General features: G+C 34.5%; 1 protein-coding gene across 1 annotated transcript in view; it reads left to right on the forward strand.

The window, feature by feature from the left end:
* Window positions 1-6256: 6256 nt before the first annotated feature.
* LOC143691573 (solute carrier organic anion transporter family member 1B3-like) overlaps window positions 6257-15494 on the forward strand; it is a 52867-nt gene continuing 43629 nt past the window's right edge. The window contains exon 1 of the mRNA XM_077170245.1: window positions 6257-6424. Within this exon, the coding sequence (XP_077026360.1) occupies window positions 6338-6424 (87 nt within the window). The 5' untranslated portion in view covers window positions 6257-6337. The remainder of the gene's footprint in view (window positions 6425-15494) is intronic.

A 15494-nucleotide genomic window follows, 5' to 3' on the forward strand; every position in this document is an offset into this window, starting at 1 on the left:
TTATTCAATATACTCTCCTTCTGTAAATGAGTCAATTAAACCTTAGAAAGGTTAAGGGACCTATTTAAGGTCATGCTGCCAGCAAATAGCAGAGATAAGCTGGTACTGGATTTTATAAGAATCCAAAGACTTAGACATGTCACTAAAACCATAATATTCTCTGAAATGAATATCAGTAGTTTATTATTAGCAAATATATGCAATTCTATCGATCATGGCTGCTAGCCTAATACTGAACTTGAAAGCACTGTTTCAACATGCTTGTCCTCTGACCACTCCTTCTTTACCACATGTGCAAGGAAAGTGGTCTAATTATTTAAACACAGGAAAAAGGGCACATAAAATGCCCTTTGGCCTCTGGAAACATGCCAGAATGTCACCACTGACAGCTTTAGTTCAGGGATTACGAACGTTCTCAATATACTCGTACTGTTTTACTTTTGAGCTATCCATAAATTCGTTTCAAAGCTAGCAGACATGCCATGGGCAGAATGGATGTTGGAGGCAAAGAATTTTAGCATGAGAACACCTAAACTGTAACCCCACTCTGAATTAAAGAAAAGTCCACAAAACTATTGGAAATGCTCTGAAATACGGGAGAGAGGTATATGGGAACCATGCCCTAATTTCCTAGCCCCAGGTCAACAGTTTTTAGTTCCTCCCATCTCCTAATCCATAACCCCCTCCACAGTCTTTGGTTCTTCTCATGATTCCAACAGTTTCAAGAATTAACCAGGAATAGAGCTCATCTAACAAATAACCGAGATACAGAAGTTAAGTACACAGGGCTGCAACTGTAGCAACGCTTAACCTGAAGTGACCACATTGAGCAACAACATTTTCATCAATGCACCCTCATATTACTACAGATATTTGTTCAGGCGAGAGAATGGGTCTGTTTCATATTGACATTAGTTCCTCCAGAACAGAGCCCAATACTTGGGGTCTAGAAGGCTGTCAAAATTATTTGGATCAGCAAATGGACAAGTGGAACTAATCAAACTTTATTCCCACTCAAGAAAACTTTCAATTGAATCAAGCTTTCTCCTTCTGTAATGACCAAGTTGATAAAACTATGGGACCCCATTTTTTTTTTCTCATAAGTGGATGTAAGCAATTTACCACGTAAGATGGTCTTGACTTACATCAATTGTTTTTTTTTTTTATTTTGCCATTTAGAACACCCATCTTGTATTTTACTGGCACATTCCTATTTTCTGTAGAATTCATTCTACATCATCCACATCATATTAGAACTGTTCCCAAGTACCAAGCAAAGGGAGTACAATTTAGTGTTTGCATGTTAAGATAAGCTGTAGTCACATTTTTAAAATTGCCTTGATTTCTTTTCTATTTGGAAGAGTTTTAAATACCTGGGATAATCTGTTGTATTGTATTTCTAAAGAAGAAATCTTACACCACCAGCTTAATGAGTAAACAAATTACCCCAGAAATACAGCTTATTTTTTTAACTTTAATATAAAAATAATTTATAAATTCCAAGAAATTATTAATATAACCTTTAAAATATTCCAGACCCCTAGAATTAGCTAGTAATTTTCTTCTGTTTGCCTAGGACAATGACCCAATAAGATGGTTAATCATCATTGGACTGATAAAAAAAAAAGCCATCTGACTATTTAAAGAAGAACCTTAACAACAAATAAAGGGATGGACCTGCTTCTGCCGCTGCAGGATTCCAAGTCCAGGTAAGGATTTTTGAGATTCTCTAATTTCAACATTTCTTCTATGTAAGAAATTTCCATAAATTTCAAGAAGTATATTTTAATGGTCATGATTAAATATTACAAACGTTATTCTTTGAGTCTTCTATACACCCATATTTTAGGCCCTTAAAATGTATTAAGTATCCTTTCTGGAGACAGATGATCCCCTGATTTATGTACTCTTTAAACTAAGTTGTAGAAATGCATACATTTATAATTTAAAAGTAAAGTTTGAAATCCTGGTCTTATTACTTTCTAGGCAAACTGAACTTCAACTATCTGAAAAAAATAAACCTCTCGTTACCATTCCAAAATATGCTACAAGGCATTTATTGTCACTCAAGGCATGGAATTCTTAGCCTAGGCTCCCTATTTTTTTTTTTTCTACCAGAACTGAATGATGGGAGGGAGCAGTAATTTGTTGACAAACATAATGAAATAGAATGTGTCTCCAAATCACTTAATCTCTTTCCTTTCAACTCAAGTTTGACTCAAGGTGGGCTAGAAGAAAGGTTTTCTGGATAATTTTCTTTCTGATTATATGAGAAAAAAAATTTCTGCTCAGCACAGTCCCTAGCACAAACTAAAGGCTTAATAACTATTGGTTCCCTTCTGCAATTTGGGATAGTGGCTGCCCTTATGAAGCAATTGTTGATATGGTCAAAGCAAGGCAGGAGGTGGGGGAGTCCCATAAGCCAGATCTAATAAGTTAGTAATGGTTGTTTATTTTCCCCCCTCAGTTCCATAGTTTCATTCCAGAAACAGGGCCAGTTGGCCGACACTCCTGAGATAGCAGAAGTTTGATGCAGCCTCTTTGTGTCTTAGAATCTGGAGGTGCAGAAGAGTGAAGGCAGGTAAGAATCTCCCACCCCCACCTCACCCCTATCAACCTGATCAAAGCTGGGCTATTCTGTCCAGGGAAAAGTTGAGATGCTAAAACTGAGTGTGTATGTTGTACCATCATATAAGCATACGGCATCCACCAAAGTAATTTGCTTGCTAGTTGTATAGAACCCTGAAAGAATATGTTAAGAGAAAAGTGTTTTAAATGTCTTCACATCAAGTTTAAAATGCTACAGTGAAATGTAAAGTGTGGTATTTAGAAGCAAAACTAAATTCATATACCAACTTTGTAATTACTCATTACTATTTAACCTTTCCAAAAAATGAGGAACTAAGTGCTTACATTTCCATGTTTTTTTTCTGGGTATTTCAGCCCAAGATCTGGAGGACAGGTATGAGATGGTAGTCTATCCGGGGAGACAGGGGAAATACTTACTATCATAGTGGTTTGGAAGAAGGGGAAAAAAAGAAAAACTCTATCTGGGTCTGTGGAAGGAAAGAAGAATTTCTTTGGCCTCTAGAAATTAGATAGCTGTTCTTTCTTAGCTGCTATAGTAATTAAATTAATGGAATCTTCTGCCCTAAGTATGGTAGCAGATTTGTTCAGGCTCAATGACTATTAAAACGCAGTCCTTCTCCCACAGCCAATACAAGAGCTCTCAGCCTATACAGGGAAACTTAATGGCCATTTGATTTATATTTGTCAACGGAGCAGCAGTGTGGGAAATGAAATTTCAACTGGGATATTATCATTTCCCAGCTACTAAATACCTATACGTGGGTTGGCTTAACCATGGGAGTGTTTTGGCTCACAGTTTCAGAGGCTAGAAGGCTCAATTCTTCCTGGGATTGGTATCTTTTGGTTGCTTGGAATCTTTGGGGTTCCTTGGCTTTCCCATCACATGGCAGCATCTTCTTTCTCTTCTGGGTTCCATTGATTTCCGGTTTCTGTCCACTCCCCACGTCTCCTTCTTCCGTGTCCAATTTCCTTTGCATATAAGGACTTCAGCCCTATTGAATTAAGGCACCTCTTTCCGTTTGAGCACAGCTTAACTAATAACATCTTCAAAGGTCCTATTTACAAAGGAGTTCACACCCACAGGACCAGGGGCTGGGACCTGAAGGTGCCTTTTTGTGGGTGGGGGGTTGTGTGGGGCACGATTCAGTCCCAAACACAGGAGTAACTAGGAAAATATTTAAAAGGTAAAATTTGGGGCCTAATTACAACCAAGAGATGAGGAAGAACACTACAGGTTGAGAAGAAACTTAGGGGGAAGGAAAGAGTTTTCTAGTGAGGACAGTGGTTCCATATGGCTGGAAGTGCTTATGAATGTATTGGAAATGAGACCAAAACATGACCTGTGTTTAGTTTTTGAAGTTCCTCCAAAAGGAAGTGTGAATTTCTTTTTGTATGGTATAAGGAATCTTTGAGAGATGCTGAGGATGGATGTGATATGCATACGATAGGGAGAAGGCTGGGAGACAGGACAGCCAGAAGTGAGTCAATTACATTAAACAAGGATAGGAGAGGTGAGATACCAGCCTTCAAGAATATCTGTTCAGCAGGCAATACAGAAACGGGTGTTCATGGAAAATGTCATACAAAATTTGTCAAGGGGCTGCTTGGGATGTGGAACGAGGAGTTAAGTATATATAGCTGGTTATTAATAGATAGTTAAGTATATCAATAGATAGTTAAGTATATATAGCTGGGTGGAAAATTAGAGAACCATGTCATTTGTACCTTAGGAAAAATAAAATATTTTGTATTACTAAACTACTAATCTCCTCCTTACCCCATTGTACCCAGGAACTGAAATACCCAGAAGGGCAGTTATGTTGGGAGCATACGTTGTAAGGGAAATGACTGGGGTTTTCTTAGATATACATAGGTGTGAATTCCTGCATTCACCCATGTCTTGACATATACTCGCATACACGTAAGTGAAAATATCCTGATATTTATCATTTCTACCTTTAAACATCATCCATTAAACATTCAATATATTCATTATCATTATATATTTACTAATATAGTCAATGAATAAACTCATTACATAAATTAGTGAATATTAACATTAAACATATTATATAATAGTGGACTATTCATCATCTATTATGCTTACATATATCTATATATAAACAAATATTTTAGATATATAAATGCGTATTATATACATATGTACAGAGAAGAATATTTTTAACCTCAGTGAAGAACCCACTATTTTATTTAAAAGCCTGACTAATGAACAAGGTGGATTACTTTACTAGTCTTTACAGTAGGAGCTTAACAACTCTCCAAATTATAATTCCTCTTAACATTTTGATGTCCAAACTGCCTTTGCAGAAATGCATCCTACAGATACACTCTCATGTGAATAAAATGATAAATCACATAGGAAGAATTTTTCTCATATTAATTAATTAGATAGAAACTGAATAGTTTATCTACATAGTACTTACTGAATTTATTATGAAGAGTGGATTATCCTGCAATCATAAGAAAAACGAGGAGTTAAGTATATATAGCTGGTTATTAATAGATAGTTAAGTATATCAATAGATAGTTAAGTATATATAGCTAGGTGGAAAATTAGAGAACCATGTCATTTGTACCTTAGGAAAAATAAAATATTTTGTATTTTATTAAAAATTCATATCATATCTGTGGAGAAAATTAATTAAAAGCTGATGATATTGGTCTTCTGAAAGAGAAATTAGATATGTGGGAGACAAGGGTTAAAGGGAAATTCTTAACTATAGGTCTTTTTGATCATTTGCATTTTCAACTGTATGCATGTATTTTTTTCTTCAAAAATAAACAAAATTAAAATACAGTAGGCTTATTATAGTAGTAAGGTCAGGGATGGCCAGCATCCTTTTGAGAGATACTTGGAATACATTTAGCTCTTTTTAAAAAATCCAAATTCGGGCGGGCCGCGGTGGCTCAGCGGGCAAAGTGCTTGCCTGCTATGCCGGAGGACCTCGGTTCGATTCCCGGCCCCAGCCCATGTAACAAAAAAACGGAAAAACAAAATACAATAAAACAAGAAAATGTTTAAAGATGTTTCCCTTTCTTCCTTCCTTCCTTCCTTCTATCCTTCCTTCCTTCTATCTGTCTATGTTTCCCTTTCTTAAAAAAAAAAAAAAAAAAAAAAAAATCCAAATTCTACCTGCAGCTTGGACTTGGTGTCTCTCTTATGAAAACTTCTTGGATCACTCCAATTACAATTCATTACATTAATTCTGTACCCATTTTATTGGAGTATCTATTGTGTACAAGGCACTCCTTGATACTTTGTAAAATTATAAAGATATATTAAAGAAATTTTTCTTCTTAAATCTTATTGTCTTGATATGTAGAAAAATATTTTTCTTGTTTCTGTAATTTTAAATTTTATTCATAAACTTTGTTCAATTATGATTCTATATTATTTTATTTGTTATTTAAAGTTTGCCTCCATGAATTCAAATCTCCAATTAAATTATCATCTCCTTCAGGCTAGGACTCTGTGTGTGAGTGTGTTGGGGAGGGTGGCTGGTCTCCTTTTGTATCCAGGCCAATGCTTAACTCACAGTAGGACCTGAAAGAATATCAGTGGATTGATAGATACGTTGGTTGGTTGGTTTTGATCTTGCAGCTTTTCTTTTCTCTTAATTATTCTGTTCAAGTGAAATAAATAATACTTTTTCTCCTTGAATAGGTGATCGTTTCAAATCAAGCATTGATAACAATTGAAAAACATTTACGTGATATCTGTGATTCCATGATGGACCAAAATCATCATACAAATAAGACAGAAGAGGAACAGCCATCAGGCAAAAGGAAAACTAGATGCTGTGATGGATTCAAGGTGGAATGAGTTTCATGTTTCCAAATTAAAATAAATGAATCAGGAATTTTATTTAAAAAAAAAGCAACCAGTTGGTAAAAAAAAAAAAAAAAGAATAGTAAATTTCAAATTAGAATTCTCAATTGAAGTATATATTATAACTTTAAAATATCATCCATATCTTGATTTGCATCAATCTTTAAATCTGATTAAGGTATTTCTTTGGTGATATTTCAGATATTTAAGAGTTTAATGATGATGAAAATTTAGAAATATTTTGATATCTTCTCTTTAGTTCTTGATAGACTGAAAGGCATTTATAAATGTGATTAAATTGAAAGCAAATGTTACATAGTGTATAATATATAAAAATATATTCTTAGGATTGACCTATAAACTTGGAAGATTAATTGGTTTTGTAGATCACTTCGTGGTCTTGACACAAAATACAGCATGTTCTATTCTGATAACTTAAATGATACACAGTAGCCTGACGGAAAACAGATCTGCAATAACAATGAAAAGACCTGGCCCAAAGACCATGTTTGATAGTTTAGGGAAGTCATTTAATTCTTCCATATGCAAGCTGGTAAAAGTAATAACCCTGCCTCTCTTACTCTTGTCCCAAAACTGTGGGGTTTTAAATAATATAAACTGGCTTGAAATTTTCATAGACAGGAAAAAGGACCCCTTAAACACCGTGTTACATGAAGAAACCAAGACTCAGGGAAGTTGAGAAAGTTTTCCTAGAGTCACCTAGCTTGAATACTGAAGACCCTAGAATCCAAGTCACAGGCCTTAAGCCACTATAGGGAGGACAAAAAATGAATCTCGGTGACCCTGTACCAATATTTTAAGTTTTAAACTCAGTTGAATTTGTAGTCTTAACCAGCTCAATAAAGATCACAGGGGTCAGAACCAATTGCAATAATGTTATATAAGGCCTTTTTAACTTTTTCCAAAGGACACAAAGTCTGTTTGTTTTCAAAGATTACTAAGAAAGCCAGTTCTGATGAAACGTTTGAATAATAATTAAGCAGAATGGCATTATTGGTTAAGGCAATTATATTACTGTTTTCAGGGGTAATACTGTGTGCTGGAATATTTCTGCTTTTAAACATGAAGTGTTATAGTGATTTCATTTGAAGGTGCCTAGCATAACCACACTGCCTGTTATAGATTATCTCTTTTTTTATACCTTATTGAATTGGGTCTGTGAATATCCCAATTAGAGTTTTTACATTCATATTCATAAGTGAAATGGATCTATTATTTTCCTTACTCATGGCATCTCTGCCTGGTTTTGGTATCAGAGTTATGCTGGCTTTGTAGAATGAGCTGGGAGAGTACTCATGTTTCTAGTCTCTGTAAGGGTTTATATACATATGGATGATCTTTTCCTTGAAAATTTTGAAGAACTTGCCTGATACTAGTTTGTTTTTTGTTGTTGCTTTTAATAGAAAAAAATCAACTACCACTTCAATATCTTCAGGAGTATACTAAATCCAAGATTTTTCTTTTTGATTCAATTTTACAAATTTATTTTTTCTAAGCATTTTTTCATTATGTTTAACTTATTGTTTTGTTGGCAAATGGTTTTTGATGGTACTCACTTATGTTTATCAATTCTAGGTTTTAATTTAAATTTTCTATATGATTTCTTCATTAATACACAACTTATTTAGAAATGCATTTACATTTTCCAAACAAAGAGGGATTCTTCTTCATAGTTTTTCACTATTTAATGTCTACCATAATTTCATTGTGGTGAGATATTGTCTGTGTAACCTACTACTTTTTGAAATTTGTTGTGAATTTTTGTAAATGTTTCATATATACTAGAGAAAAATTGCATGTTCTTTGAGTTGACAGACGCTCGATTCTGTTTGTCCAAGAGAAAAATCTTGTTGTTAGTGATGCTGATATTCTTATCTTCTCTATCCTTGCTAATATTTTAAATACTTAACCTGTTATAATCTAGAGAGAGAAAGAGAGAGCATGCATACAAGCATTGTGTTGAAATTTCCTACTATAGTCTACTAATTTTTGCTTATTTATTTTGCAGCTTTTAAGTGCATTATTTTATATGGTAGATGGATATACACTTACATAAATATATAGAGACCTTTTCTATCTCAAAGTTCATTTTACTTGATATTAATACAGTTCTAGGAACTTTCTTTTAGCTCCTAGAACTAAAAGTGGTTGTATTTTCTTTAGTGGTTGTATTTTCTTATTCTTTTACTATAAAAAGTAACATTTCCTCATACTTTATGTATGTTTCTTATCAATGGAATTTAATGGATTTTTTAAAAGAAATTTAAACTAAAAATCTATCTTTAAACTAGTGAATTTGTCCATTTACATTTATTGTGTGCATTACTATATTCGGATTTGTTTCTACCATCTTAACTCTTAGTTACTTTCTGTGTTACTTTTTAATGCTTTCTTATACATTTTGAATTGATATCTTTATATTTCCATTACAAGGCAAACAGTCCAGCATGTTCTTATACACTTTAATATGCCTCTTCACCAGATGTTACCTGGATTTTAGATTTGTGCTATTTTAGATATTATGTCTATTCTCCCTCTTCTCCTCTTTTTAAGATGTTTTTAAAGAAAATAACAAAATTTAACAAGATATATCATCATCCACCTTATTTTTTAAATCTCACAGAATAGCTAGATTTACTCTTATTTAAGAAATTTCTCCAAAACTCTTTTCAATGGGGACATTTATGTACCAAATTTGGGAGTGAACTTATATGCTTAAGTATATAAATTAGCTAAAAATAAAATTGTTTTTTACCTCGATACTTTAAAAAATATAGAGCAGGCAATGGTGGTGCAGTGGCAGAGTTCTTACCTGCCATGCCAGAGACCCAGGTTTGATTCCTGGTACCTGCCCATGAGAAGAAAGAAAAAAAAATGTATATATATATATATATATATGAATATATGTGTGTGTGTGTGTGTGTGTGTGTGTGTCCATTTTGCATTCATGCTTGCTGTTGAAAAGGTATCTGCTCTTCTCCTGGGAAACTTTAGGCTTGTTTTGGTCTTTGATATTCTTACATCTTACTATACTTTATCTAGTTTTTCCATGTGGGTTCTTCCTTTCCTCTGGGCACATTCAACTTGAGCCTTTTCATCGTTGTTTAGTGTTGGGATATTTATATTTGTTATTTCTTTAATATATTTCTCCTCTCCAATTTAATTTTTACTCCTTTTAAGGCATTATCCAGATATTGGCAATTTAATTCAAATCTTTGAATACCTTAACTTTTCATTCTGGGTGAGGTACTAAATTTGATTTTCAAACTGATTCTTTCTACTTTTTATTTCATATATCATGTTATTTTTAAAACATACTTTGTGTATTTTTACGTATTCTTTTTTGTTGTTTTAGTTTGTCATTATTTAGTTTACTAATATTTTCCTTATCTCTTTTGTGTATTTGTGATACTTATTTTAACTCTCGGTGAAATGTATCTAAAATATATAGTTTTCATGGTGTCTATATCCCAGCTTTTTTCCCCTCATATGACATGATTTATCTTCCACGAAGTTCTTGTTATTTTGGCCGAGGGTTCATATTTGCCGGGTTGTAATGGCTACCCTGGGTAAGGAAAACAGGGGAAAGGCTAAAGAATAGACCCTTCTCGGTTTGTGTCCAAGAGTGCTGGAAGAGAGGTGGTGAAAGAGCTTTAAAGGGAAGAGCACCCATCACCAGAAAACCACATGCCACTCTATACTCAACAACTCCTCAAGCCAGGGCCCTCTCAGTCCCATCAATGTATATAAGAGGAGACTGTAAAAGGAAACTGAGGAGAATACCTGTGGAAGAGAATGCCCAAGACTTGTCAACCTCAACCTGCTTTCCTCAGCTGCTCTGCCAGGCAGGGCTTCTGAGCTACTCTGATTTTATTCCTGGGGATGCTTGTACTGAGGTCTGGGCAGTCATTGCCAATGCTTGCACTGAGATGGAAGACTCTGATGGCCAAACAACAACCTGGACATGAAGCTGTATGGAAGGCAACAAAACAGGAAGAGTAACATCACAGCTGAAGAGGGAAGCAAAGATCATTACTGAAGGTATTGAGTCCAAGGGACAAAAGTCAGGCTAAAGACAGGCTCGTGACGATTTTAAGAGAGGCCCTTAATTGCTAAGAGCACCTCCTCACCACCACTCCTTAATGAGCAGTATCTGGTGAGTGATTAAAAAATTAGATTAAAAAATGCCATTTTGAAACTCTAGTACATTTTTAAATATTAAATTAAAATTATTATATTAAGCAAACAGTTGATGACAGAATATCTTCATTTAAGTAAAGCACTTCAAGGAAGTTTAGCAATTAAAGCTAATCATGTAGGCAACTGATGAGATACCACAAAAAGCTAGAGATTATGACAGTGAATACCATAATTTGGTATTTGGTTGACATCATCAAATAAGAAAGCACAGACATACACAGAAATTAAAAATGACAAAGTTTATAAGAAATACAAAAGGAATTAACCATAAGCAGTTCATATGTTCAAAGTGACTGCTGATAGAGATAAAATTGTTCATAATTAGCTAGGAGCAGAAAGAAAGGAGTGAGAACATCAAAAGAAAAAGTGTGGTTTTTTTCAATCCTGATATAAAGCAAAATTAAATAAAAGATGTATAGATTTCTAAAGACAAGGAAATATTTTTAAAAAAACATAAAGTTGATATTAAATGCATATAAAATCTTTGGGTTGGGATATATCACCTTATTTCAGCATCAGAGAAGTGCTTTACAAATTTTTCACTCTATAATATACATGCTTCTAACTCAGCTGAAATATATCTTACAGAGGTGGTAGGGAGGGCCTCGGTACGAAGTACTTTTCCTGTTCTTCTCTTAGAACCAAAAACAAGTGGTGTAAAAGAGGAGTGTGAATAGGGCAAAGGTTTAGATCCAAGTTTTACATTAATAAAAAGGGAATAAAAAAGATGAGTCGATAGTGGTCTTCCAAATGCCATACATTTTGATGCATTCACAAACATTCAAGAACATAATTTTTTTGAACCTTATAGTAGCCCTATGAAATAAGCAAGTTGGATTTTGGATATTAACCTGTTATGGATGTGGAAACTGAAGTTCAATGAATTATACAATATTTTCTTTTGTTAGGTGATTAAGTAAAAAGAAAAAAAGGCAGAAAGCAACCCAGATCTCATGATTTCAAAATACATTGCTTTCCTTGCAAAACATAGGCACTAAGTCTGTGGATGTTTACTGCTTTTTCTGAGATGAACACAGTACAGGTGGTGCTTGGGTGGGGGAGTGAGGAGAGGAAGAGGAATAAGGGGACAATATGAGATACTGAACCCAGATACGAAATAAAACCACGTAAAAAGAGAAACAATGCATCTAGAGCACAGTTTTTCTAAAGCACACCAGTAAAGTGCATTCCAATCTGTTTGGAAATAGTATACAGGCATAATTTGCTTTATTGTGCTTTGCAGATATAGCAATTTCTTACCAATTGAAAGTTTGGGGCAACTCTGTGTTAAGCAAGTATGTTGGTGCCATTTTTCCAACAGCATGCGCTTGTTGCCTATCTCTGTGTCATATTTTGGAAATTTTTGCAATACATCCAACTTTTTCATTATGTTTATATCTGTTATGGTGGTCTGTGATCTTTGATGTATAGTTTAGGGGCACCACTAACCACACCCATGCAAGATGGCAAACTTGATAAACACTGTGTTCTGACTGCTCCACTGCCTGCTGTTTCCCTATGTTTCTTCCTCTCTTCAGACCTCCCTATATTGAAATTAAGCCAGTTAATAACCTTATAATAACCTCTGAGTGTTCAAGTAAAAGGAAGAATCCCACATCTCTCACTTTAAATTAAAAGCTAGAAATGATTAACTTTAGTGAGGAAGACATGTTGAAACTGAGATAGGCCAAAAGTTAGGTCTCTTGCACCAAACAGATAGCCAAGTTGTGAATGCAAAGGAAAAGTTCTTGAAGGAAATGGAAAGTGCTACTCCAGTGAACATGCAAATGATAAGAAAGTGAAACAGCTTCATTACTGATATAGAGAAAACCATATTTCCTTAAGCCAAAGCTGAATCCAGAGCAAGACCCTAACTCTCTTCAATTCTATGAAGGTTGAGAGAGGTGAGCAAGCTGAAGAAGAAAAGTCTGAAGCTGGCAGAGGTTGGTTCATGAGGTCTAAAGAAAGAAGCTGTCTCTATAACATAAAAATGCAAAGGATGAGACAGCAAAAGCTGATGAAGAAGTTTCAGCAAAGCTTTCCAGAAGATCTAGCTAAGATAATTGATGAAGATGGCTACATTAAACAACAGATTTTTGACATTGATGAAACAGCCTTCTATCAGAGAAAGATGGCATCTAGGACTTTCATAGTGAGAGAGGAAAAGTCAATGCCCAGCTTCAAAGCAGAAAAAGGGCAGGCTGACACTCTTGTGAGGGTCTAATGCAGTTGGTGGCTTTAAGTTGAAGCCAAGGTTTCTTCGCCATTCTGAAAATTCTTGAGCCCTTAAAAATTATGCTAAATTTACTTTGCCTGTGATTTATAAATGGAACCACAGAGTCTGGATGACAGCACATCTGTTTATAACAAGGTTTACTGAATATTTAAAGCCCACTGTTGAGAATAATTAATCAGAAAAAGATTCCTTTCAAAATATGACTGCTCATTGTCAATGTGCCTGGTCACCCAAGAGCTCTGGTGGAGATGTACAAGGAGGTTAATATTGTCTTCATGCCTCCTAAAACAACATCCATTCTGCAGCCGGTGGAGCAAGTAATCTTTTTTTTTTTTTTTTTTTTAATGTGGAAAAGCACCAGGAATTGAACTGGTGGCATGGCAGGCAAGAATTCTGCCACTGAGCCACTGTCATACCACCTGCAAGTAGTTTTGACTTTTAAGTCTTATTTAAGAAATACATTTCATAAGGCTATAGGTGCCACAGAAAGTGATTCCTCTGATGGATCTAAGCAAAGTCGCTTGAAAACCTCCTGGAAAGCTTTCACAATTCTAGATCTGATTAGCAATATTCATGAGTCATGGGAGGAAATTAAAATATCAACAATAACAGGAATTAGGAAGAAGTTGATTCCAGCACTCATGGATGACTTTAAGGAGTTTAAGACTTCAATGGAGGAAGTTACTGCAAATGTGGCAGAATCAGCAAGGGAACTAGAATTAGAAGTGGAGCCTGAATTGGTGACTGAATTGCCGCAATCTCATTATAAAACTTAATGGATGAGGAGCTGCTTCTTATGAATGAGCAAAGAAAGTGGTTTCTTGAGATGGAATCTATTCCCAGTGAAGATGTTGTGAACATTGTTGAAGTAGCAGCAAAGGATTGAGAATATTATATTGTTAGTTGACAAAACAACAGAAAAGTTTGAAAGGATCAACTCCAAATTTGGAAGAAGTTCTACTGTGGGTAAAATGCTATAAAACAGCATCACATACAACAGAGAAATCTTTTGTGAAAGGAAGAATCGTTTGATGCAGCAAACTTCAAGAGGCAAGAACTTTCATGGCAAAAAGATTACTACTTGTTCAAGGTTCAGATGATGGTTTTTTTTTTTTAGTGATAAAGTATTCTGATTAAAATATATACATTTAAAATACATATAATGCTATTTCACACTTAGCAGACTGTAGTAGAGTATAAACTTAACTTTTACATGCACCGGGAAACCAAAAAAAATTCATGTGACTTGCTCTATTGTGATATTCGCTTTATTGTGGGAAGTCTGGAACTGAGCACTCAAAATGTCCAAGGTACGACTGTATTAAATCATAATGTTTAAGTTAAGTTAAAAATTAAACTAAAACTCTTGAAATTGCAAGCTAATAAAGACACACACAAAGCATTTTAACCACAAATTGCTGTACACAAATGTACAATTTGAATATGAGAAGAAAAAATCTATTTCAGTAAAACAAAGTAATTTTACTAAATTACTATTTTTATAAAATTTTACTTTTACTGGAGTACTAGTAATTACTAAAGTAATTTTAGATTACAAGCAATCTGGAATTAAGATTAATCAATGATGTATAATTTATCCTCGAGGGCAGGAAAAATGTTAAAGGTAGTTTGCAAGACAAAGAAAGGGTGAATACAATTTGCAGTATTCAACCAAACCAATTTTGGCATTTCAGTAAAATATGCTAAAGAAATGTACTATATCATCAAATTGATATGAGAAATAATTTTTTTTTACTGCTGGGGGAGGTGTGATGTAATCCCCTTCTTTTATCTCTGCTATCAAATATTTTCAAAAGTCATGTTGCCCATAATGTTCCCTGTAAGTAAAAAGTCTTTAGGAAAACTTGGAAACTTGCTAAATTCCATGTAACAGAAAAGCACAGATTACACATAGAGTACACAGATAATATCTATGCAAAAGATGTGAGATAATCTAACCTCTTGGTTATACATATTTATTTCGGTATTACATTTTTTCCATTTGATTCCTTTTGCAATTTCTTCCCTGACATTCGGATTCCACTCTTTTTTTTTTTGCATGGGCAGGCACCGGGAATCGAACCCAGGTCTCTTGCATGGCAGGCAAGAATTCTGCCTGCTGAGCCACCGTGGCCCACCTACATTCCTATGTTTTAACTCATTGTTAAATTAGTTTCCTTCATATTTTTAATTCCCTTCTTCCTCTGTACCTGTCTCAACTCCAAGGCTTAGCAGAGTAACTGACGTTACAGTTGCTCAATAAATGTTTGGTGAGAAAACAAACTCAGATGAGTTAATTGAGTTAATCAAGTCTTTACTTTTGGCAATACATAAACTTAGAACTATCTTCTGACTTCAAGTCCTGGACTCTCGGCCTAATACCACCACTGAGGAATGTATAAACGGCTGGCCTGGCATGGCTGCGGTAAATACAGACTTTACTTCTTATCTCAATGCCAGTGATTTCTTCCTGCCTGTGATATTTTAAAATCTACCAGGTTATTTTGAACATATGTATTCCTGCTTTTAAATCTCTCAGTCTTAAATTCTCCATTCTAATGACATTGATTTTCAAATATTTTTCATTGGATGTTTTAG

The sequence above is a fragment of the Tamandua tetradactyla genome, chromosome 7 (genome assembly GCF_023851605.1).
Source record: "Tamandua tetradactyla isolate mTamTet1 chromosome 7, mTamTet1.pri, whole genome shotgun sequence".
Lineage (NCBI taxonomy): Eukaryota > Metazoa > Chordata > Mammalia > Pilosa > Myrmecophagidae > Tamandua > Tamandua tetradactyla.